We start from the raw sequence: 24,800 nt of genomic DNA, 5'->3' as shown, positions 1-24,800 counted from the left end.
CCAATCACAGCGAAGGTGAGTAGTCCTGAGCCGCAAGGCTTCACCTACGTCATAGGTTTAAATGGGCCGTGAAAGAACTCAGACTGCTTCACAGGATGCACGGCCATGTGTATTAAACATTTTCAACGACATCATATTCTGTGATGTTATCACAGTCCAAGGTACGGCTACGTGTTGTTTACAGAGCCGCGGCGCGACCAGTGAACGAGGCTTGACGAGTGATTCGAGTATTGATATAAAGTTCAAACTAAACCCCGGCTTAGCACACCGTCACGCTATTTGGAGACTAAGATGTGAATTGGATGGTGATTGTAGAAGGTAACGCATGCAATATTTACGCAAACGAGGTCTCCGTTACAGCGCCTGTGCTACGTCAAGAAAAGGGATGCGCATCAGCGTTGTAAGTAATCCATTCTGTGGTAAAGGAGACGACCAATGGGCCGTCTCGCTTTTGGGCTCTGATTTGGGTGGGGAGCTTCAGTCCCCAGCTTCCAAAACCATTGCCACGGCCCAAGCTCAAGCAACCACACCATCAACGACCTCTACAGGCTGGACAGCGCTGCCAACGCCGGAGACCGAGCTGTGACTTAACACGCGCTGGGGTGGGAGTCACGTTGACCCCCCGAAGATTTTTCCAGAATAGTTTCCGAACGGCGCGGGGCCGCCGCGCCAAATTTGGCCAAATCTTGAGGCACGGGACCATACCCCCATGAAACATGCCCAGCGAGCCTAAAGGCTCCGAAGGAATCCATAACCGACCGAGCGGATGCAGTTTCGTAACAACAAAAACACATCAAATTGGACGCCTTTGCGCCTAGACGACCAAGAACAATTGTTCGTGATAGTAAAGAATTCACAAGCAAACGAAGTTAATTCTTCACTGGTCAAGGAAGTCCCGCTTAGGGGAATTTTGGGGCTCATTATGCTGTATAGAGGCATTACAGTGTTGATTGCCCTGGCCTTATATCGGATGCGTATTGAAAGGTGCAGAGTTAATACAGAACACTGGTCATAAGGCCCAGTGTCAATGAAGTCAGCGTGCGTGAGATCCACGGGTTGGGACACTGTCCCACTTCCTCGCAACCCTTCACATGATGATTCGGATACTGCCGGATAGCGGACTACCGGAGCCGATTTCGCCCGCCTCAGCCGACGAGTGACGTCAAGTGGTACAGTGCGGCCCAGTTAAAGAGAATGTTCCACATTTGTAGGACGTTTTGAACTGAAATAGCTATTTTGAGGACCTTTTGATGCAGTTTAAGGTCATGTCCTTTTTAAGACCCAAGCGATCTGGTTTCTGAGTTACGCGCCCGCAAAAGTACGAAAAGGTATATTTGGAGCTTATGTCAAAGTTGCCTCGGCAGTAATGACGTCATAGAAACTTTATGCGACCGCGGACATGTTACAGGCTGTTAGGCTGCTGATCTCATGGCAGCAAATTGAGGAACCTACTCGCGCGTTGGAAAACGCGGCACGTGGCCCGCGGAGGATAGATACACCGCACGCCACGCCATCTCGCGGAAAAGTGTTTTGTAAGCCATAAGGAGAGAAATAAGGATGATAATGAAAGCGAAGTGAAGCCAGAACGGGTGGGCCGAGAGGCAACCTGGAGAGGAACCCCGACCGGGTGCACGACGCATACCCTGCAGAGCGGTCCCTTGCGCGGGTTAACTCTCGGCGTTTAGCCCCCCAGGCGCGTGTAGACTTGCCTCACCGTTGTCCATCTTCATCCCATAGCCTTTAAATGATCATTGATAGTCGAAAGGGCTTTAGTTTATATGACCGATAATCAACATCCGGTTTCATAAAGAGAAGTTCCTACTTACTCCCTGCTAATCGAAGTAATTTCGACGTACCTTCCTATTTCTTACGCCGGCGTGATTAACTTGGCATGGCTCCTTGGAAATTAATCGTAAAATACCGAAGTGAAGCAATTTCAATAGCGATACAAACGGTCGTTCCCATGGCAACCTTGCTATTGCTTTGGCCCCAAAAGGCTAACATGCTGATTAAAAATCCAGGAATATCTTAAAGGTGACTTAAAAAATCTGGTCATTTATGGATTAACTCGATGATGCATTCGTGATTTGTGTGACAATTACATCAAAGAATAATCACGATCACTTTTGTAATTCGCTGGAATGCAGAAAGTGTACAATTATTGGTATTGTTTCACTATACGAAGAAGTAAAACAAAATGTACTCGTGTTTCGTACATCCATACCCTGAGCTTTCTTGTGCTACGTATCTAGAAACTATGCACAACAACGACAAAATCTTCTTAAAATAGCTGACTTTACGCCTACTCTATGTTGTGTGTCTTGTTAACACAAAATGTGTATTCATGTCACAGTAGTGAAAAAATGATCCAGTGAAATGCGCGTCATGTGGGAGAGAGATTGATTTTTATAACGGTCTGCCAGCTTTTTCGACCACAGTTCTTATGTTTGCGATGCCCAGAAATCTGTACGAACTACAGTTGCATTGAGTTTCTCATATATGCAAACTCAACCGCCCGTGTGATGTTGGCATCGCTTCATGTCTCAGCAATGTCTCACTGCAGGCTGATCCTCGGTCTAAATGGCCTAATCCTTCGCTCTTGCACGGCCATGCGCCGGCTCCTTTATGGTTACCAATGATGATCTTAGGACAGACCAGAGCATATTTTTAATCTATTTCAGTTCCGGGGTGAATGTCTACTCCACGGTCAAGTCAGCTGCGCTTATGTAATCTGATGGATACCTGGTGAAGTATAGATTAACTCAGACTAGTTGAAATGCTCCGTAAATATCATACTTTTACGGGCGTTGACGTAAATAGTTGCTATTTACTTTCTGTACCAGATTAGAGGTAAAACCCCAGAAAGTTACTCCCTACGCCTCAATTCAACGGCATTATCTGTTTATGAAACTAGTTGCAAGCAGCGTTGAAGTGATGCATAGATTGCACATCGATTAAGTGTAAATAGACGGTCATTATGTCTGCAAATGGTGCTCACGGGCGCCAGACATGAAAGACAATAATTGTTGTGCCAGTGAACCGCCACATGGCCAGTGAAATGGCAACACTTTGATTATGTTTTTCTGACGTCATGAATGCCTGGATATCCTTAAAATAGCCTTCCCGAAAAAGTCGCGCGTCTTCGCGAGTGCATAGCTCAGAAATTAGGCGAAAGACTAGAAGCTGGAAACTCCAGGTCTTAAGATGGGCAGCGCTCTGATCTGCACCGAATGATTCAAGAAAGCTATCTCAGTTTAAAGCCTCATACAAATGTGGAGTCGGCTGGGTCCGTGGCCGCCATCAGCGGCTCTGCTGTCCGGGGACGCGCCTGCGCTCTCTCAAGTGAGAGCCATTGCTCCCGATGGGCAGCGCAGTGGCAGCCAGGCACCCCCGTCGCCGCCGAGCTCCAGCAGCGGGTAGATTCCTGGCCAGTTGGCGTCCCCAACCGGCTTCAAGGGAAGCGGAGACTTCCCTTGTTCTGAGTGTTGTGTGACTCAATTATGGTTGAAAGGACGTCGTAACCAGAGGTTATGGGCCGAAACATCGTAACCAGAGGTCATGGGCTGAAACATCGTAACCAGAGGACATGGGCTGCAGCATAACACGTGGCTAGTGGATCAGCAGCTCGTGGACCGCAGTGGTGAATCCGGGAGTGCTCGCGCTCTGGAACGCCTGTCGAGCCGTGTTCCCCTTCGTTACATGATCTCCTTGGCTGGGCTGGTCCACATAGGAGTGGATGTTCTCCTAAAAGTGCTTTGCATTGCATACAACTTCAAAATTTGTATTTGTGTTTTGAGTCGCTACGCATTTCTTCGCTTCCGCCGCACGTTCTTGCGACGTGTGGTTCTCTGACTTGTAACGTAGGTGAACCATGCATTCGAAAATCATCACAATGCTTGCATCTAGCTCGGGCCAAGCATGATATAAGTTTCCCGGGCATGCCTCTGGTTCATCGCCTATAGACCATTTATTCCTGCTTAGTGTGATGTTCCAGATAGTGCAGCACTGTTTGGAGCTTGCCTCGGTGGTGGCGGTCGTAACCTTGTCATCAGTCATTGTCTAATGCCGCCAAAAGCTGACGTCGACGTCCGGCTGGTCCGGGTAGACAGTGTGCGGCTACAGATCACTGATCTACCGATCCTAGTAGGATAGACCCGTTTTGACCGATTTTTGGCCGACTCGCTGAAGTGCTCTGCCTTCAGTAGTCGAAATAGTCTGTAGGAGGCTTGTGTTCTGTCCTACAACACTAGACTGGCACCGCAGGTCTGACACAGGAGTACCAATGAGACGATAAACGACTGTCTGTCCCAGGCTGGCTCTGCCGGACAGCTCTGTTTTTTGTGACTATGACCGGTGCAGCCGTTGTCGCCAGACGGGCAGACCAGCTCCTGCAGCTCCACCAGTCGCGTAGCGACGTGTTCAAGAAGCAAATGTAAAGGTACTTCCACTCGCGCGACAGTGATAGAGTGAGTTCTCTCTGTGCATCAATTTCTCGGGTAGCCCTTATGACATCGTTGCAAGAGGGGAAGATGTCCATGGAGTGTGCTTTGACAAACAAATGCTTGATATGCCAGGAAATTTGGAAACCTCTCATCGACGAAAAGTGCCGAGCTTCCTCTAGAATTTTTCTTACGTCGCGCTACCGATGCAGTGCACAGGACCGCTACCTTTGGTAGTCGCACTGGTGTTCCGGTTGTTTTATTCAGAGTAAATGCGATGTGACATGAGTGCACACTTTATGCCCTCTGTTTCATAGCAGAGATGCGCTTTTCGGTGTGCCTTTTACGAGGTGCTGCCCGTTTCTTCACTCAGTTCCATTGTCTCTAAAAACCATCGACGGGCGGCCACAAGACTGTGCCCTGGGTCAGCCGTGTTTCACTATCCGGGAATATCGCCATTCATTCAGTCAGAAATCTATCCCCCAGTGCCCGGTGACCATAATTGAACAGTGTTAAGCAAAAATGAAGACTCAAAAACCTAAGGCGTTGAAAAAAAATGTTTCGAATCAGAGAAATCAAGCTCTGAAAATCTTAAACTGAGCTGCGGTTCTGCGGATCCTTCTGTGTCATCTTTCCAAGACTTATATACAGATACAGGTTTATTTCGCGCAAGAAACGACGAACTGTACTTTGTAACTTGTATCGAGGTATAGTTGGTGTGAATTCGAGTAATGTGCAGCATTTTATTGATCCATTGCCACGGTTCTTTGGTTACATATGTTTAGTCAAACCGTTTTTACATCAGTTCTGCTTCGTGGGAAAGGCTGGTTACTGGCTGGTGCCATAAATGCGATATTTCTTTTCAAGGGCATGCCAAATGCTTTCGCTTCTAACACTAGCAGACTCGCTTTCATTTTCCAATAGGTATTTCCGATTCAAAGTTAAACAGACATACATGTTGAACAGAAAATCCCTAAACGCTCTTTGCAAAATGGGAAGGAGATACACGGGGTAAACAACACAATCATAAACGTTAAGAAGCAATAAGTTATAAGCCGGATGGAAGCCCCCGGTTACACTTATCAAAAATCTTCTTCCCAGACACCATTGCACCACAATTTTTTTTAGCTGTACGACTGTCGACGCTGTGAAAGGAGCACTTGGATTTATGCTCGTTGTTGCTAACCTCATATCACTTACCCAGGTGGAAGGACTTTTCTCTCAATTCTAAACACAGCAAAGCAACCTGCGATATTCATTGAGACATAGATACTAATCAGCCGAAAAGATGCTAGTCCACCTCGCCTCAGCTTTCGTCTCGGTGTGTGTGTGTGTGTGTGTGTGTGTGTGTGTGTGTGTGTGTGTGTGTGTGTGTGTGTGTGTGTGTGTGTGTGTATGTGTGTGTGTGTGTGTGTATGTGTGTGTGCGTGTGTGTGTGTGTGTGTGTGTGTGTGTGTGTGTGTGTGTGTGTGTGTGTGTGTGTGTGTGTGTGTGTGTGGTGTGTGTGTGTGTGTGTGTGTGTGTGTGTGTGTGCGTGTGTGTGTGTGTGTGTGTGTGTGTGTGTGATGTGTCGAGCACTCTTAGCCAATCAATTTTGCAACTACTCTTTATCGCCGTCAGCTTCGAAAGCTTCTGGATGATGGCGTGCAAACCATTGTCATTTAACTATGGACCCCGCTTTCCTTACAGTCGAGGTGTCTGCTGCTTCTGATTCAGCGCGGCGTCAACACGTGCAAGCATTGGATCTACGCAAGCCCCGACACGTCGAAGCCGCTAGTGTCTATTTTAATTACGGTCAGTGGATAAAAGAACATGCTGAAATAAGCTTCACGCGACAGACAATCCGTTGAAATTTGACAGCAGAGTAGGACCTAGAGGAGGAAATCATGTAAGACCCAAGCAACATTGGAAATGTTCGCAAGGTCTCCGCGGGTGCTTGCTGCCTTCGAGAGAGATTTTGTAGATGAAACTCATGAGTTCAGAGCTCTTATGCTCATAAATCAGCCTTTCAAACACCAGGAGATACAGGCTTAACGACGTTCGGGAGCCACCACTGGATACATTGACCTATTCGGTGCTCCAAACTCTGCTTATGATAACGGGCCAAAAGTGCTACTCACTTGTGTCAATGCATTCGTGATTTTTAGCAGAGCCTGAAATGTTGCATACCGACAATTTCACCATTGCTTGGTACATAGCCTCGTTTCTCTGAATCCACAATGCCGAACAACCACGAGCTGAACTTCTCTCTTGCTTATGCAAAGCTGTTGATTGAAGAGCGAACTAAATGGCTCCAGACGCTCGCTATTAACGTGCGCGTTGGATATCCGCCTATTCTGGAAGCCCTCCCTCCCCGTAACTTTACACCCCATTCCTTCAGCGGGTCACCACGCCTGACCTGAGCCGGCCTAATGCGCTCGCTCTCCTCCAACTTGACCTGACCCCGGCTTTCCTCCTGCCGACCTACGACAGTTGGCCGCGCCTGACTTGCACGTGGTCGACGCCTTCGCGCCGGAGGACGCAGCCAGCATGCGTCGCCTGGCTGCCGCCATGCTGGCGCCTGAGTTGCACGAACATCTGTGGCGGGTGCCGTTCCGTGCCGACTGCTGGCCCTGCTACCTGGAGCCGGTGCTGGACTACGTCCGTCACCAGAGAGAGTTCAGCTCCAGACTCATCGAAGCCAACACGTTGTTCGTCAAGGAGACGTCTTCGCCGGCCGAGGATGTGCTGACCCGCTGGTGCGTATGCTCAACTGCCTGGGAGAAAGGAGAGGCAGCTCTGGCCGATGGGTTGTGTTCGTGTGGTGACTCTAGGATCTGGGTTGATCTGGCTCTTTGCAGCCGAGGCATGTTTTGCATTGCATGTAATGTGAACAGGTGGGAGGTGAAATATCAGCTTTGCTATTGGTGCTACGGAAATGCAGTGCCCGAAAGCTAGCATTTGCCAAATATGAACGATTGGTTAGTGAAAGATTATAAGCGCACGTTCATACCCGTGAATGCGTATACGACTGAACAGCGTGTTAGCATGGACCCGAGTGGGGTTAAATTCGAATCCCTGAGGATCTTTTCGCAATGATTTCTAAGCGTCGCAGGTTTACCGCGCCAAAATTTTGCATAGATGTAGACAGTTGAACAACAGATCGCTTGATACAAAAAAGTAGACTTACCTCGTTAAGCCACTGACCTACGGTAAGTCAAAATCAGGCCATGGATTCAGCGAAGTCAATTTTGTGGAATCGTTCAGCCCGATGCAACAGCAGGGTGTTAGAAGAAACCATACATTTCTGAGATTCTTCCTTAGGCAACACAACAATCGAATGTCCGTATTCCAATGGTGTAGACTCGGGTATGGATGCCAGATTAAGGTCAAAACCAACCTATTGTATTACTCTAAGACCTGCCGAATGGCGCAGTTTCTGGTGCTCACTTCGAATTTATTGATAATGGGAATAGCATTATGCATCTTCAAAGGATCTCGTAAAGGTCAGAAAAGGTAACTGATATAAAATGATCCAGGTAAACATTTTGTTTTTAGGAACATACTACCTAGCGTTACGTTTGTCGCTTATTCGAATGGAAAATTCAACTCGGTCTTTTATGATTTTGTTCACCATGACCTGCGAAATATCAAACCAGGTCAGTAACCTTACATGAGCATGTGGCCTTTAGAAAAAAACAGGTATCTAGGTTCTAGGACGACTTGGACACCAGCTTAGAATTTGACCTTCTTTTACCACATTTGACCCTAAGGCCATGACCTAGAAACCTCAGATTTTGACCTAAGTAAGACCACCTACAGACCAACACATCTTGTGGATTTTGTGTCTTTGGCTCTCTTAGCTCCTGGGATCTCAGAGGGAGGGGAAAATTGACCCCCACCCGAGAGCAAGGAATCCAGTAGGCCACCCGGGCGCGTGTTAACATGCGTCCGGGTGACTGTATGAGTGTCTTTGCTAAGGAGGGGCTCAATTTGATCCAAAGCTAGAGGCACCAAATGTACAGAGTGGGGTGGCCTTGTATGTGAACTCATGTGTATCCAGATTTGATTTTCTTAGGTCATGACCTTAGGATGAAACAATGCCAAATTCTGGGTTGTCTTTAAGGTGTCCTCAGAGCTCCTCATGCAGCCACTATATACTTACATGTCGTTGTGTCGAGTGATTAAATGCCGTTAGCGGCTATTGCAATTCGTTGTCCTTCCTCGACATTTAGAGGGTCGTGGTGGCTAACAGCCTATGAGTTTGCTGTATTGTTTTCAATTTCAACGAGTGTCAGTGATTATGATAGGTGATTTTCTCCTCCAGACAACATGTTGCTCTGCGTCATTTTAGGCCAGTGATCTCGTCTAATAATTTGTTCTCGCATGCAGTTGAACAGTACAGCAAAATGTTACTTCGATGATAGAAACAGCCCGATTTTGACCTGCAATGGGACACCGACCTTACAGGGCACATTTCAATCTTGTGAACAAAAACATCTGTCATGAAATTGCCTACAGTTTGCCAAGTTTTGGCGCCACTTGACCGCGTCGTACGGAAATCATTTTGGAAAAAAGCGTTCGCGGGTCAAACTGGCCTCACCCACGCGCGTGTTAATGCCCCCAAAGAATCAGAGACGAGGAATGAGCAGACCACCTACACTATTGCTAATATCATGACGAGATTCTAAAGCGCCAGAATGTCGAGTATTTTGTATTGGTGTCGAGTGAAAAGATATAGGACAAGGAGCAACAGTACGACCAAACACCAACAGGGCCGTAGCAAATCGTACGAATATTTGTGCGGTCCTACGTTGCCTGCGATGTGGTCAGTCGCCTTATGTCTACAGATCGCGGGTAAAGCTCCTCCGGAATGGTTGGTTGCCACTTGAATGTTTCCAATCGGTCGATGCTATTCTGAGATATCCGGGGAAGTTCTACCCCCGGGAGGTTGCGGTTGACGAAATATCCCAAACGGTGCCGGGTCAACATAACTGAAATAGCTTGCATATAGGTGTTGCTGTAATCTTCACCCACGGGTACTGAACCACCCTGCTCACTGTATGTACTAACGTCAGGGGGATGTCACGCGCGGTCGACAGCTGATGCTTCCGCTGACTGTATGCCCGCCTGACACTCGTTCACAGCCCGCCGGGCGTCTCCGTGAGGCCGCTGGACAGCATGCACCTGGACACCGTCAAGCGTTTCTGGCCGTACACCGCGGTTACCCCCGATGCCGACGGTGTGATGCGCGACGGCATGACGGTGGGCCTCAGCGTCGGCGTGTTCGTCGCCGTCGACAATGACGTGGCGTCATCACCTGACGGCGAGCTCGTCTGCTGGGTGCTGCTCAACAGAAACGCGTTTCTGGGCTTCCTGCACACGCTGGAGTCGCACCGGCGGCGAGGCCTGGCGCGGCTGGCGATGGCCGAGCTCACCCGGCTCTTCCTGCAGCGCCGCCTGCCCTGCCTGGTCGCAACCGCCGTGCCGTCCGTGATGAACATGATGAAACCGCTAGGCTACAGTTCGGTCTGCAACGTGTTCTGGGCGCAAGTCTATCCAGCAGAAGTCGGTGCGACGCAAGAAACGGAGTAAGATGATGGCGTCCAGCAGCCGGGCGGTCCGACGAGAACATTATCGTAGCGCGTATAACTGCCGGTCAAAGTTTATAAATACAAACTCTGAAGCGTCTATATATATATATAAATATATATATATATATATATATATATATATATATATATGTAACGTGTGCATGTGTATGTATGTATATATATATATCATTGCATGCCAGAAACAAAAATGGGTAATATCCGAGAAGTTCACCGTAACTTTCCTTATACGGTAACTTCCAAAGACTCTGTCCCCCCAACAATTTTGAGAAATCGACAACCCTGAATACTTCTATGCGTACACAGCGTTTACAACCATTCTCAAACATGGCTGTGACGGTACTATCAAACGTCGAAATAAATTGGCAATCGAACGGCATGGCGTTTTCCGAGTTAAAACGGTGCCTCGCATAATGTGGTCAAACTCGTCCCGTAGCGTGTTCGCTAGGTGCTAGGTCGTCTTGGCGCGCATTTCCGGAGCGTACACCAAAGCAAACGTGACAAACAAAAACCGTACTCGCTCATTGGAAAACGCAGCAGGCGGCCCGAGGTGGGTAGATGTGCCGCGCGCAACGCCATCTCGCGGTAAGGTGCGCTGTAGGCCATGGAGGACACATGCTCTGTGGTCGTCGCACACCCCGACCTTGGCACAGGCGGCGTCCCAGGACGGTCCGCTGTCGCCTGCAGCCGAGAACGGCCTTGAGAGGGAGAGATCTCAGACCTGGTGTTGCCACTATCGGGCCGGAGCAGGGCCTCTTGTCACCATGGGTCTGGCACGCCCACGGGCAGGTGTCAGTCGGCTTTATCGGCGCGCCAGTGGCGGTGAGGGCTCATGCTCGGTCCGACCATGAACAAACAGGACGTGCAGCTAGTGAACGAAGGGGATATAGACCATCTCGTGGCTCGTCTGAAGGCATATGGCCCAATCACAGCAAAGGTGAGTGGTCCTGAGCCGCAAGACTTCACCTACGTCATAGGTTTAAATGGGCCGTGAAAGAACTCAGACTGCTTCACAAGATGCACGGCCATGTGTATTAAACATTTTCAACGACATCACATTCTGTGATGTTATCACAGTCCAAGGTACGGCTACATGTTGTTTACAGAGCCGCGGTGCGACCAGTGAACGATGCCTGACGAGTGATTTGAGTATTGCTATGAAGTTCAAACTAAACCCCGGCTCAGCACACCGTCACGCTATTTGGAGACTAAGATGTGAATTGGATGGTGATTGTAGAAGGTAACGCATGCAATATTTACGCAAACGAGGTCTCCGTTACAGCGCCTGTGCTACGTCAAGAAAAGGGATGCGCATCAGCGTTGTAAGTAATCCATTCTGTGGTAAAGGAGACGACCAATGGGCCGTCTCGCTTTTGGGCTCTGATTTGGGTGGGGAGCTTCAGTCCCCAGCTTCCAAAACCATTGCCACGGCCCAAGCTCAAGCAACCACACCATCAACGACCTCTACAGGCTGGACAGCGCTGCCAACGCCGGAGACCGAGCTGTGACTTAACACGCGCTGGGGTGGGAGTCACGTTGACCCCCCGAAGATTTTTCCGGAATAGTTTCCGAACGGCGCGGGGCCGCCGCGCCAAATTTGGCCAAATCTTGAGGCACGGGACCATACCCCCATGAAACATGCCCAGGGAACCTAAAGGCTCCGAAGGAATCCATAACCGACCGAGCGGATGCAGTTTCCTAACAACAAAAACACATCAAATTGGACGCCTTTGAGCCTAGACGACCAAGAACAATTGTTCGTAATAGTAAAGAATTCACAAGCAAACGAAGTTAACTGTTAACTGGTCAAGGAAGTCCCGCTTGGGGGAATTTTGGGGCTCATTATGCTGCATAGAGGCATTACAGTGTTGATTACCCTGGCCTTATATCGGATGCGTATTGAAAGCCAGAACGAAGAAGCGACGAAATGTTCCTTGTACTTTGTATCGAGGTATAATTTGTGTGAATTCGAGTAATGTGCAGCATTTTTATGATCTTTTGCCACGGTTCTTTGGTTACATATGTTTAGTTAAACCGGTTTTACATGAGTTCTACTTCGTAAGAAGGCTTGGTTAGTACCATAAATGCATTGTTTCTTTTCAAGGGCACGTCAAATGCTTTTGCTTCTGACAATGACAGCCTCGCTTTTGTTTCCCATCACTGTTTCCGATTTTAAGTTAAACGGACAAACATCTTGCAAGGGAAATCTCTAAGCGGTCTTTGCAAAATGGAAAGGAGATACACGGGTAAACAACACAATCGCTAGCGTTACGAAGCAATGAGCTATAAGCCGGATGGAATCCGGCCAGTTACATTTAGCAAAAACCCCCTTCCCAGGCATCACCGTACCATGATTGTTTCGCTGTACGACTGTCGACGTTGTGAAAAGAGCATTTAGATTTACGCTTGTTTTTGCTACACTCATACTATTCACCCAGGAGGAAGGACGTTTCGCTCAAATTTAAACACAGCAAAGCAACCTGCGATATTCATTGAGCCGTAGATACTAGTCAGCCGAAAAGGTGCTAGTCGCCCTCGCCTCATCTCTCGTCTCGGTTTCACCGCACATATGTCGAACACTTTCAGCCAATGGATTTTGCAAAGCTTCTTTATCGCCGTCAGCCTAGAAGGCTTCCGGATGATGGCGTGCTAACCATTGTCACCTAATTATGGACCCCGCTTTCCTTACAGACGCGGTGTCTTCTGCTCCTTATTCAGAGCGGTATCAACAAGTGCAAGCATTGGATCTACGCAAGCCCCGACACGTCGAAGCCGCTGGTGTCTATTGTAATCACGGTCAGTGGATAAAAGAACATGCTGAAATGATCCCCATGCAGCGGAAGGTCCATTCAAATTTGACAGCTGGATTGTACCTAAAGCAGGAATTCCTGTAAGACTCAAGTAACATATTGGAAACGTTCGCAAGGCCTTCGTGGGTGCTTGCTGCTTTGAAGAACGATTTTGTGGATGAAATTTCGTGAGTTTAGAGCTGTTATGCTACGTAATCAGCCTTTCATATACCAGGAGATATAACTCTAAAGACGTTGTAGAGCAAGCATGGGATGCATTGACCTATTCGACGCTCCAAGTTTGGCCTAATATAATGAGCCGAAAGTGTTACTCAGTCGTGTCAATACAGTCGTGATCAAAGACACAGCTTGGCTTAAAATGCTGTGTGCTGACAAGATATCAAGATATCATTGCTTGGCATATACCATCGTTTTTTCCTGAATTCACACTGCCGAGCAACCAGAAGCTGAGCACCTTTCTTGCTTATATGAAGGCGTTGATTAACACGCGCTCGGGAGGGGGTCAAATTGACCCCACGAAGGTTTTTCCCAAATGGTTTCCGAACGGCGCGGCGTAGCCGTGCCAAACCTTGCATGGATGTAGCCAATTAAATAGCAAATCGTTTGACATAAAAAATTGAGATGTACCTTGTACGATCACTGACCTATAGCAGGTCGAAGTCAGGCTATGGTCTCAGCAAAGACCATTTCTAGGGAATCGTTTAATCTGATGCAACAACGGAGTGTTAAACGAAACCATACATCTCTGAGATGCTTTCTTCGGCAACACAAGTATTGAATAAGCAAATTACGTTGACCTAAAGTCAGGCATGAAGGTCAGACCGGGGTCATGACCAACCTGTTTTATTACCCTAGGGCTTGCCGTATGAGATAATTTCTGGTGCTCATCTCGAATTTGTTAATAGGAGGAACCGCATTATGCACTTTTCATGGACTTCTTAGAGGTCAGAATAGGTCATGGACCTAAAATGACCTGGGTCAGCATTTTGTTTTTAAGAAGCATACCGCCTAGCGTAATCTTTGTGGCTTATTCAAATGCAAAACTCAGAGCAGTCTTGTATGGTTTTGGTCACCCTGACCTTCAAAATGTCAAAAAAGGTTGCTGGCCTTAGATGAGCGTGTGACCTTTTGCTTAGAAACAGTTATCTAGGTTCTCGGGGCACTTAAGAAACCAACCTGGATTTTGACCTTGTTTGACCTTATTTGACCCGAAGGTCATGATCTAGGAACCTCAAGTGAGGTCCCGTGCAGGTCAACACACCCTGTAAATTTAGTGTTTCTACCTTTCTCAGTTCCCGAGATTTCATGGGAGTCACATTGATCCCCACCCGAGCGAGGGCTATCTAGACAGCCCCCCGGACGCGTGTTTAAGACCGAAAGCTGTTGACGCTGTCACACACTTTGATACAGGCTCAAGTGTTCAATGACAGGTGAAGGATGGGTTGGCTCATGCTTCTCATGATCAACGGAGAAAACTTGACGACTGACGACTTGCAAGTTGATATTCACGAATCCGTGTCACGGTACCAATTTGCAGCAGATGTCTCATTGCTGGTGGAAGAGTTAGGCTAGTGTAGACTTTGATCGTGCCAGTCATTTTCGTGGGTCAGGGAAAGATAAATCTAGGCAGTCAAGAGCTTCTTCTTTCCGGTAACTTACCGAAAATTTCGGTCCAACTACATTTCAACCTCAGCGTCTACGTCGATACTCACAGCAAAACAAGGAAAGTCATGCGCGCTTACGCCATCGACGGTCATGGTCGTCGCACCTGCGCTATTTGCACAAAAATAAGCCACTATCAGCGTAAATGTTGCGCTTGAAACAATCCCTAGGGCTCTGACTTCAAAAGTACCGCACCGGGAAGCTAAATCGGTCCTCTGTTGGGACAGATGAGCAGAAGAAGAGCCATGGTGAAAATGGTTCCACTGGCAAAATTGCACGATTTTTTTTTTACCAGCCACACCGATGTGTTTGATATGCCTTGGCAATCGTAAACGTATTCTCTTGAAAACGCGAGCGCCGACCTTTCCCTTTTTTGCCGCGAAGGTTTTGACAAAATCTCGCGCAAACATGTAGGTGAGTTCTCGACAAATAGCTATACTCTCCTTCAATCCGTTTCTGGACATAGCCATAAAACTTTCGGAACTGCCGTTATTCCGAGAGCGATCTCAGGGTTTCGCAAAACATTGAAGCTCCAAATTGTTGGGGGCCCAAAAAGTCACTGCATTTTGGGCATTGGTTTTCTCACTTGCTTTGGTGAAAAATTTGACTTCGGCAAAGAATGTTTAACATCCATAGTAGCGTCATTTCTCTACGCCCTAAACAGCGGACTCGTCAGTCAGTGTTATCTCTAGTTTGGACCTGCTAGAAAACAACGATTTCCACTCATATATTTCGAATTGCCAGCATTTATCAACCAGATACAGCTTATGGGGAAAAGCTATTTAATCGAACCACTGAATAACGCTCCGTATCTTAGTGAACAAACAGGTCTTTTTCTCATGAATACTGCGGAGTATCCCAACAGAAATGGACGCCTTCCAACTGGCCTGGTTAATACTACAACCAGAGACCGTACTTTACCAGAAATGTGCTATTTCTTTTCATGGGCACGTCAAATGCCTTCGCTTCCAACGACAGCAGCTTCGCTTTTAATTTCCATTGCGTGTTTCCGAGCTAGGCGGACAAACATCTAGTCTCGATTCAGGCGGAACCGTTCAGATGTGCGATCGACGTCATCGTGAAGGTTCCACGTGCAGGTCCCTCCTCAGCGGAGGACGGAGTGATGCATCGACCTTGCTGTTGTCGCCTTTCTCAACAGCGCTTTTCTCATTACAAACGCCGGTGAGATGACAAGGGCGTCCTTATGACGTCGAGGTGTTGTCATGTAGCCAGTATGGATCCCATGGGGTTCGTCCTCAAGGATATGATGTCCACCATTTACCCCACGTTGGAAGAGCTGGAAACAGGTGGGCTGTTTGTGTGCTGTGCTCTTGTCTTGCTCACCGATATGATATCCTCTGTTTTCTGAACGTCAGGGAGGGCATACAGTCGAACCCAAACGTGAACGTAAGCACAACTTGGCTTGAAATGCTGCGTACTGACAAATTAGTCATTGCTTTGACTACAACCTCGTTCAATCTCTAACTTCATAATGCCGAAGAACCAAGGGCAGAACGTCTGTCTTGCTTATCTAAAGCTGGTGATTTAAGACCGGACAAAATGGTTCTAGACACTCGCTATTAACGTGCGCATTGGATATCCACCTGTAACAAGGTTGGATTTAACGGTAGTAAATATCCCATCTGGCTTTTATCCTCCACCTGTGGAATCCCTCCCTCCCCGTGATCGCACGCCCCATTCCCTCACCGGTGGACCAGGCCAGAGCTGAGCCGGCCTTATGTGCTCATTCTTCTCCAGACTGGCCTGACCCCGGCTTCCCTCCTGCCGACCTCCGACAGTTGGCCGCGCCTGACTGGCACGTGGTCGATGCTTTCGCGCCGGACGACGCAGCCAGCATGCGTCGCCTGACTGCCGCCATGCTGGCGCCTGAGCTGCACGAGCGATTGTGGCGGGTGCCGTTCCGTGCCGACCGCTGGCCCTGCTACCTGGAGCCGGTGCTGGATCACGTCTGTCACCAGAGAGGGTTCAGCTCCAGACACCTCAGCGCTGTCGCTCGGTTGTTCGTCAAGGAGGTGCCAACGTCGGCCAAAGATGTGCCGACCTGCTGGTGCGTGTGCTCTGGTGCCTTAAAAAAAGGGAAGGCAGTTCTGGCCGATGGCGCTGTGTTAGCATGGTGACTCTTGCACCTGCTTTAGCTTGGTGCCGAATCAAAAGATACGGAACTTCAGGCGCAAATACCGCGGGGAACAAAAGGGCTGTTAAATCATTCAAAGACTTTTGTGATCCTCAAAGATGTTTACATAGCCTGTGACGTCATCAGTAGCTTTTCATGTCAACAATTCCTGAGCAAGGTTCCTGCGTAATGTTGGTTGCCACTTGAACGTTTCGAATCGGACGAGTCTATCCAAAGATAGTCGGTGGAAGGTCTACCCCCAGGAGGTTGCAGTTGACGATATACCCCGGACGGTGTCGAATCGTCATGACTTAATTAGACTAATAGTTTGCGTAGAAATCTAGGAAATAGTGGAACGGCACAGAAATTTTGTTGCTACTTTCATCCATGTACACTGCGCTACCCTGCTGACTGGATGTACTAACCCCAGGAACATGTGACGCAGCACAGGCAGGTAGTGCTTTCACTGACTGTGTATGTCCGCCTGACCCTCGTTCACAGCCCGCCGGGCGTCTCTGTGAGGCCTTTGAACAGTATCCACCTGGACACCGTCAAGCGCTTCTGGCCGTACACCGCGGTTACCGCCGATGCCGACGGTGAGATGCGTGACGGCATGACGGTGGGCCTCAGCGTCGGCGTGTTCGTCGCCGCCGACAATGACGTGGCGTCATCACCTGACGGCGAGCTCGTCTGCTGGGTGCTGCTCAACAGAAACGCGTTTCTGGGCTTCCTGCACACGCTGGAGTCGCACCGGCGGCGAGGCTTGGCGCGGGTGGCGATGGCCGAGCTCACCCGGCTCTGCCTGCAGCGCCGCCTGCCCTGCCTGGTCACAACTGCCGTGCCGTCCGTGATGCACATGATGGAGCCGCTAGGCTACAGTTCGGTGTGCGACGTGTTCTGGGCGCAAGCCCACTCAGCAGAAGTCGGTGCGACGCAGGAAACTGGGTCAGACGAGGGCGCCCACCAGCCGAGCGGTCCGGGGTAAACATCATCGTAGCGCGTACAACCTGCTGAAGAATCTGGCGACCTGGTTTACTAATGTCAATGATCAACTCATGTTAAGGCGTTCAGCTAAGTCATCCATCCAACGATCTGCTTCAACTTAATTAGTTCAGCAAGAGTCACAAACAGCAGTGCGCTGATAACGTATGGCATGAACGCGCGAGCAAATACTCGGAGTCTTGTGACCCAATGACCCGATACTCATGTAAATGTGGCTTGCGACAGTTTCCATTTAAGTGGTTGGGTACAGTGCCCTGCGGACCTCCGGATGGCTTTTGACATCTTCCGAACAGAGTCAGTCTGGTCTGGAGCAAACCTGCGCTTAGCACACAGCCCTTAGTAATTAACGAATCCATGTGACGATAGAACATTCCACGTGGCAATACATTTCACAAATCGAAGGGGGCCGACAGAAACAGCAGTCTTTTACTTCTGAATCATAAATAAAAACGAACTTACCATTTTCAAATGATACACAAGGGATGACACCAGGAGAAACCATTTCTTTCACATACCTTCTGTCTTTCACCATCTTCTTCTGCGGTACATAGAAGCATGCTTTGTCCATCCCGAATGACAAACACTCGTCCCTGTTCTTTTGATATTTCTGGGAGTCGTAGCTGGGGTTCGTGTCGACGCACCGAGTCTCTTGTCCGAGCTATGAGTGCCCAGCTGCTTCTTGGGCGTCGGCGCGGCCAGCAGCAGCCGCTTGCGCTTGCGCCGAAGCAGCTCGTGCCTAGACTCCCAGAGTGACTAAGAGGGACGTGGGCTGGCGTCTCTGGAGCTGAGACATGGGCCGTGGATGGCTGACCTTGCAGACCAGTTATGAGACGCCGGTCAGTGCCTGCCCTCCTCACACACACGCGCAGGTGAACACACCAGTCACGCATTATTGGCCAACCCCTGCACCCGTGTAACCGCCACAGGGGCCTTGTCCACCAGGCCCCTGGTGTCCAGGCCGCTGCAGCAGTCGCAGATGCAGTGCGTTGGAAGTGCGACGGCGCAGCGCAGTTCGCCTCTGGCCCGAGATGCGCTGGTGCTGCTCGTCCGGGGGGTCATGCAGCAGCGGCTCCCCGTCCAGCTGGGAGGTGGACTGCAGCAGATGCTCGATGTGGCGCGTGTCGCTGGACAGTTGTACGCACGCCATTGAGCCCGTTCCTTTTCTCGTGTCGTGGCCGCACAGCTGCCGGTGGTGCCGGTGATGGTGGAGGAGCATTGCTGTACATACGCCGTTTTGCATCGCAGGCTGCAGCTACCAACAAGTATTTAATAACTTATTAATTATTTGGAGACAAGGCACACCACGTGAGCGTCTTGTCCAGCGCTTATAATGTACATCTCTGAAGGGACAGCGGAAATTGTTTCGGGATGAGGAGGGTGGTGAAGCCTTTCGAGCGTCCAGGCACCCCATAATGGGAATTACCCCTTGGTGTTGGTATCTGCAAATTTGGAATTGGTTCACTTGGGCTTTCACATAGAGGACATATCACCACTAATAAAGATGACGATATTACGGTGCTGATGACCAACGTATTATTGCACTTCCCATTACCTCCGGTGCAGATTTTGTACTTGGAAAATGAATATTAATATTTTTCGCTATTTTTTACGTAAGGCGAGACGTACCTGGAGATAATTCGTTTCAGATGAAAGGTGGTGCATTCTGACGCGTCAAAGGCGAAAAAGTGCCGCCGCAACGAAAATAACTTTAAGCCCAATTCATGACTATGTGACTTCTCCAATGCGGCGCTCTCAACCAACCACTGGTTCACAATTGCACCGAAATTCTTCCGCACGGACGAGATAAAAATAATGATGAATGGTTTGACGGCTATACACCTTGGACAGTGAACTTTCTTTTATGCACAGTCTGGTCAGCTATAGGCTGCCACCAAAGTCATTTCTTCTTATCAGGGGTGGAAAAATGCCTTTTCCTTTGCCGACGAAACAGTCCAATCAAAGAAAGTCTCTGTTCAGGGGCAGCACAGCTGCAAGTCGATGGCTGTTTCGGCGCCAATGGGTATTTGGTGGCAAGTATTATATTGTTCTGTATAGTAAGGCTAGATCATGTGCATCAAAGAGCATGTGCATCATCAGCGGCAGCGGCAGCAGCGGCAGCGGTAGCAGCGGCAGCGACAGTCGTGACATAAGTCATGAAAAATGACATTGAAAGTCATCAATATTAATTGAAGCATGCTGTCGGGCAAGTAACGAAAGAAAGCGTAATGTAAGTCATCCTGGGCTACTAAAGTGATATCGATGGACTTAATTGCATCGCAGAGCTCTAAGAAAGAAAATGACATGTCACAGTCTTCTCTGTCGTAAAAAGAAAGCAATGGGGATTTAAAGGAAAACGGGAATGCGCTTGACCCACGAAGCCTGCGTTGTAATTATCTGGAGAGCTACAACGGGCGAGACTTTTAAGCGAGAGCCTCCATGACATGGGACGATAAAGTAACTAAAGCATTGCTGATAATCATTGTCTGAGAGCTGGAAAGGAAAAAGACTGCCGCTTGCCAAGAAGTGCACGAGCTTATCTCCAAATTTTGGTTAACGGAGTGGCTGTTGTGGACTGTCGAAGAAAGGTTAGCAAAGAACGATGTTTGGGGGCTTTAATAATTTCCGTGGTTCGTGCGCGCTCAGACTTGCGGGCAACAAATGAGGAGTATCGCGATTACGTTGATAACTGTGAAAAGCACGTTTACGTCTCGCCATGACCTCAGTAATTTCATCTGTCCATTATGGCACGGGGAGGCGTCGTGGTAGAGGTTTAAATTAGTGGCATTGTTACGGTTGTTGCACAATGAAGAACATGTGTGATATGTCCGACTCCCTGTTCTGGTCAGCCATAGCGCTTGTGGTCTGCAAAACAAAGTTCCTGAAACTTGGCCCGGTCGGCTTTCCGCAGATTCCAGCGCGCCATAGTTGTGAAACTGCATCAGTAGCATGATTAAAAGTGGTGTAAGGTGGAACTGAGAAATGTTCAGAGAAAGGTTGCGAAATTGAGTGCCAATCTGGTTTTTTACGGCAAATGTTCCGTTTTGTCAGGATTAGGTGGAATGCATGAGGTATAAAGTATACAGGTATATATTAAGAGGATATATAAAGAACATACATCGATCGTGCAGCCATGCAGCCATACAGAACATGCAACAGTCTGGAGAGGTGTGGTAAGTGTGAGTGACATGCGTGTTGGTTCGAGTGATGTACAGCACAGCGCCAAACCAACCTAGCGATGCTCCCCGCCGGTGGCATCATAGCGATACAGCGAGTAATTTGACGTTTTAAATTTATATGGGTCAGAAGGAAGAAACCAAGTTTTCTGTACAGTGATGATGATTTGGGCTAAGACGGCAAAAGTGCTTTCATTCCAGACCATTTTTGAATTCGACCTCGACAATCACACAGCGATAAAAAATACATTTATTGGTGAACGGACCCATTTCCACCGGTTGGTGGGAATCAGCCGAAACAAAACTGACCGTGGACGGCCCATGGCCGCCCTCGCAGGGGGACGGGACCAGCAGTGCCCGCTCGGGCGTGTTGTGTGGCAGGCGTTGTGCAGGGGAAGGGAGCCGTTTTTGTGGTGGCTGGAAAGCATCGGCTGCCGACCGTTCGTAGCTGGAGGGCTAGGACGCCAAACGGCCTGAGCTGCACGCGGACCGCGCATAGCCGGAGGGCTGGAACGCCGCCCAGCCTGGAGACGGGGGTGTACGGGCGCCTGGGCGTCCTAACGCCCGACCGGGGGCGACTCGGCAGTATTAGTCGTCTGGTTCTGCGTGGTCGGTTCAGTTGAGACGGAGGTGCGAGAGGGGGAGGGGGGGACGAGTCATCTTCAGCGAGGAAACTGGGAAATATTGTCGGTCTGTGTTCCACATGATGCAACCTTGACTTTTGCTGTCTGCACACCTGTTTTGTTTGGCTGTGGAAACATCTCTGATTAAACGGTGCGCCGTGCCTGGGGATATAGCACACTTGTCGTTGCCTTGACTGCTCAGATCTCTTTTTCACGTTTCCACACAGAACATTGCGATGAGTTAGCATAATGTCCCGAGTCGCCACAATTCAGCCGCTCCGCCGGTGTCGTGCAGGCAATGCCGTCATGTGCGGCCGCGCCGCACTTTTAAAAGCGAACACTCCGTCTGCATTTTGTGCTCCCAGGACCGAACCGTTGACAGTTGTAGCAGCTCGTTGGGATTGGAGTGAAAGCGCGGACCGATACGAGAAAGGGAACGTGCACCGCGGCACGCGCACAACTGTCCAGCGACCTGCGGCACATCGGGCATATCAAACATCTGCTGCAGTCCACCTCCCAGCTGGACGGGGAGCCGCTGCTGCAGGACCCGCAGGACGGGCAGCACCAGTGCATCTCGGGCCAGAGACGAACTGCGCTGCGCCGTCGCACTTCCGAGCCGCGCCGCCCCTGTGACTGCTGCAGCGGTCTGGACACCCTCTTCATCCCGATACAGCTTGTGCCATCCCTTCAGAGATGTGCATCATAATTGCTGCACAAGACGCTCACGTTATGTGCCTTGTGTCCGATAATCGGTAATTTATTGAATAGCTGTAATACGGCATATGTACCGCATGTAACAGTGACACGGGTGCAGGGCAGGTCAATGATGCGTGACTGTTTCGCTCACCTGAGGGGAGGGGGCACGCTCTGACTGGCATCTTAAGACTGGCCTGCAAAGTCAGCAGACATCGCCAGCCAAAAAATCAAACAAACAAACCAGCAAACAGAAACAGGACGTATATAATAAAAACAGGAATAATTTGAGACAATAAGCATAAGTAGCGGATGCTCCTTGTTTCACTCCTTGTTTCAAATGACAATGACAATTTCGTTTTCACTTATGGTTCCCATTCAACAGAATGCCGCTTCAGTCGGGCCACCCCAGTTCGTCAACTATACTGCTACATGGGATCGTCCCATCATCACATGGATTCGGTACACCCTAAGAGCTGTGTGCTAAGCACAAGTTTGCTCCAGAGCAGACTGACTCTGTTCAAAAGATGTCAAACGTCATCCTGAGACCCGCAGTGCACTGTGCCGAACCAGTAAAATGGAAACTGTCGCAAGTTACAGCTGCATGAGCATCAGTAAATTGGGTACCAAGGCTCCGAAATAAACCGTTCACTTAATTGTTTTCAACTGCCTGTTAAAGTTCATCACTTCATTCCACGTGTCTTCCACCAGGGCCGCATTAGGTAAGCTGACACAGACTGACACACACACACACAGCCCAACAGCACGGCTCCAATCTTGTGCACCCGCCAGTAAAGCACGTGTGTGGGGATGGGCAATGAGCACTCCAATGAACATCCTCACTTTCATAAGAAGAGCCTTGGTTCGTACGCTCATATTAGGCGCTGTCAGCGTACTGCCCTTCGTGATTCTTTCCATACTGATTAAGATGAAACGGATTGCTGGATGGACGACTTTGCTGGACGCCTTAACATGAGTTGATTATTGGAATTAGTAAACCAGGTCGCCAGATTCTTCAGCAGGTTATACTCGTTACGATGATGTTTAACCCGGACCGCCCAGTTGGTGGGCGCCCTCGTCAGGCACAGTTTCCTGCGTCGCACCGACTTCTGCTGGGTCAGCTTGTGCCCAGAACACGTCGCAGACCGAACTGTAGCCTAGCGGCTCCATCATGTTCATTACGGACGGCTCGGCGGTTGCGACCAGGCAGGGCAAGCGGCGCCGCAGGCAGAGCCGGGTGAGCTCGGCCATCGCCAGCCGCGCCAGGCCTCGCCGCCGGTGCGTCTCCAGCGTGTGCAGGAAGCCAAGCATCGCGTTCCTGTTGAGCAGCACCCAGCAGACGAGCTCGCCGTCAGGTGATGACGCCACGTCATTGTCGGCGGCGACGAACACGCCGACGCTGAGGCCCGCCGTCATGCCGTCACGCATCACACCGTCGGCATCGGGAACAACCGCAGCGTACGGCCAGAAGTGCTTGACGGTGCCTAGGTGGATGCTGTCCAGAGCCCTCACGGAAACGCCCGGCGGGCTGCGAACGAGGGTCAGGCGGACATGCACGGTCCGCGGAAGCGCTACCTGCCAGTGCTGCGTCAAATCTCCCTGCACCATCCTACAGTCAGTTGGGTGGTGCAGTGCACATGGACGAAGATAACAGCGAACTTTCTATGCAAACTATCATGTTAACCCGGTACCGTCTGGGGTATTTTGTCCACTGCAACCTCTTGGGGATAGGCCTTTCCCCGGATATCTCTTGATAGAATCGCCCGATTTGAAACGTTTAAGTGACAACCAATATTACGCAGGAACCTTGCTCAGGAATTGTTTACGTAAAAAGTGGCTGATGACGTCACAGGCTGTGTAAATATGTTTGAGGATCACAAAAGTCTTCGAATGATTTCACGGTCCTTTGTTGTTCACGGTATTGGCACCTGAAGTTGCATATCTTTTGATTCGGCACCACGCTAAAGCAGGTCCAAGAGTCACCATGCTAACACAACGCCATCGGCCAAAACTGCCTTTCCTTTTTCCAAGGCAGCAGAGCACACGCACCAGCAGGTCGGCACATCTTTGGCCAACGTTGGCACCTCCTTGACGAACAACCGAGCGACGGCGCTGAGGTGTCTGGAGCTGAACCCTCTCTGGTGACAGACGTGATCCAGCACCGGCTCCAGGTAGCAGGGCCAGCAATCGGCACGGAACGGCACCCACCACAGGCGCTCGTGCAGCTCAGGCGCCAGCATGGCGGCAGTCAGGCGATGCATGCTGGCTGCGTCCTCCGGCGCGAATGCGTCGACCACGTGCAAGTCAGGCGCGGCCAACTGTCGTAGGTCGGCAGGGCGAAACTCGGTGTCAGGTCAAGTTGGAGGAGAGCGAGCACATAAGGCCGGCTCAGCTCAGGCCTGATCCAGCGGTGATTGAATGGAGAGTGCAGTTTAGGGCAGGTGAAGGCTTCCAGAAGAGGAGGATAAGGGGCGGGTGGAGATATTTACTGCCGTGAAGTCCAAATTTGTTACAGGTGGATTTCTAATGTGCACGTTAATAGCAAGCTTCTAGAACCATTTCGTTCGGTTTTTAATCAACAGCTTTAGATAAGGAAGGCAGACGTGCAGCCACTGGTTCTTTTAAGCATTCTGAAGTTAGAGAAACGAGGTTGTAGTCCAAGCAATAAATAAG

General features: G+C 49.6%; 2 protein-coding genes across 2 annotated transcripts; both read left to right on the top strand.

Moving 5' to 3' along the window:
• On the top strand, positions 1-10,098 carry LOC119105972 (uncharacterized). The gene is made up of 4 exons (XM_037229562.1): positions 1-15; positions 6,129-6,233; positions 6,912-7,177; positions 9,566-10,098. The coding sequence occupies exons 3-4, from the start codon at positions 6,969-6,971 to the stop codon at positions 10,011-10,013; spliced, it is 657 nt and encodes a 218-aa protein (XP_037085457.1). The 5' UTR covers positions 1-15; positions 6,129-6,233; positions 6,912-6,968; the 3' UTR covers positions 10,014-10,098.
• Positions 10,099-10,842: 744 nt separating this feature from the next.
• On the top strand, positions 10,843-18,041 carry LOC119105971 (uncharacterized). Its single transcript, XM_037229561.1, has 5 exons — positions 10,843-10,967; positions 11,313-11,352; positions 12,722-12,826; positions 16,302-16,570; positions 17,138-18,041. Exons 1-5 carry the CDS (start codon positions 10,948-10,950, stop codon positions 17,619-17,621), a joined length of 918 nt encoding a protein of 305 aa, XP_037085456.1. The 5' UTR covers positions 10,843-10,947; the 3' UTR covers positions 17,622-18,041.
• Positions 18,042-24,800: the final 6,759 nt, after the last annotated feature.

The sequence above is a fragment of the Pollicipes pollicipes genome, unplaced genomic scaffold (assembly GCF_011947565.3).
Source record: "Pollicipes pollicipes isolate AB1234 unplaced genomic scaffold, Ppol_2.1 Scaffold_6138;HRSCAF=7277_pilon_pilon_pilon, whole genome shotgun sequence".
In the NCBI taxonomy this organism is placed as follows: Eukaryota; Metazoa; Arthropoda; class Thecostraca; order Pollicipedomorpha; family Pollicipedidae; genus Pollicipes; species Pollicipes pollicipes.
This window is presented reverse-complemented; position numbering and strand designations above follow the sequence as displayed.

Bases quoted from the DNA above. Each gene is read 5' to 3' on its own strand.
- LOC119105972 (XM_037229562.1), top strand. From the start codon at position 6,969: ATGCGTCGCCTGGCTGCCGCCATGCTGGCGCCTGAGTTGCACGAACAT. The intron at 7,178-9,565 runs GTGCGTATGCTC...ACTCGTTCACAG, and splicing joins GAGGATGTGCTGACCCGCTG to CCCGCCGGGCGTCTCCGTGA.
- LOC119105971 (XM_037229561.1), top strand. From the start codon at position 10,948: ATGGCCCAATCACAGCAAAG. The intron at 10,968-11,312 runs GTGAGTGGTCCT...TCTCCGTTACAG, and splicing joins ATGGCCCAATCACAGCAAAG to CGCCTGTGCTACGTCAAGAA. The intron at 16,571-17,137 runs GTGCGTGTGCTC...CCTCGTTCACAG, and splicing joins AAAGATGTGCCGACCTGCTG to CCCGCCGGGCGTCTCTGTGA.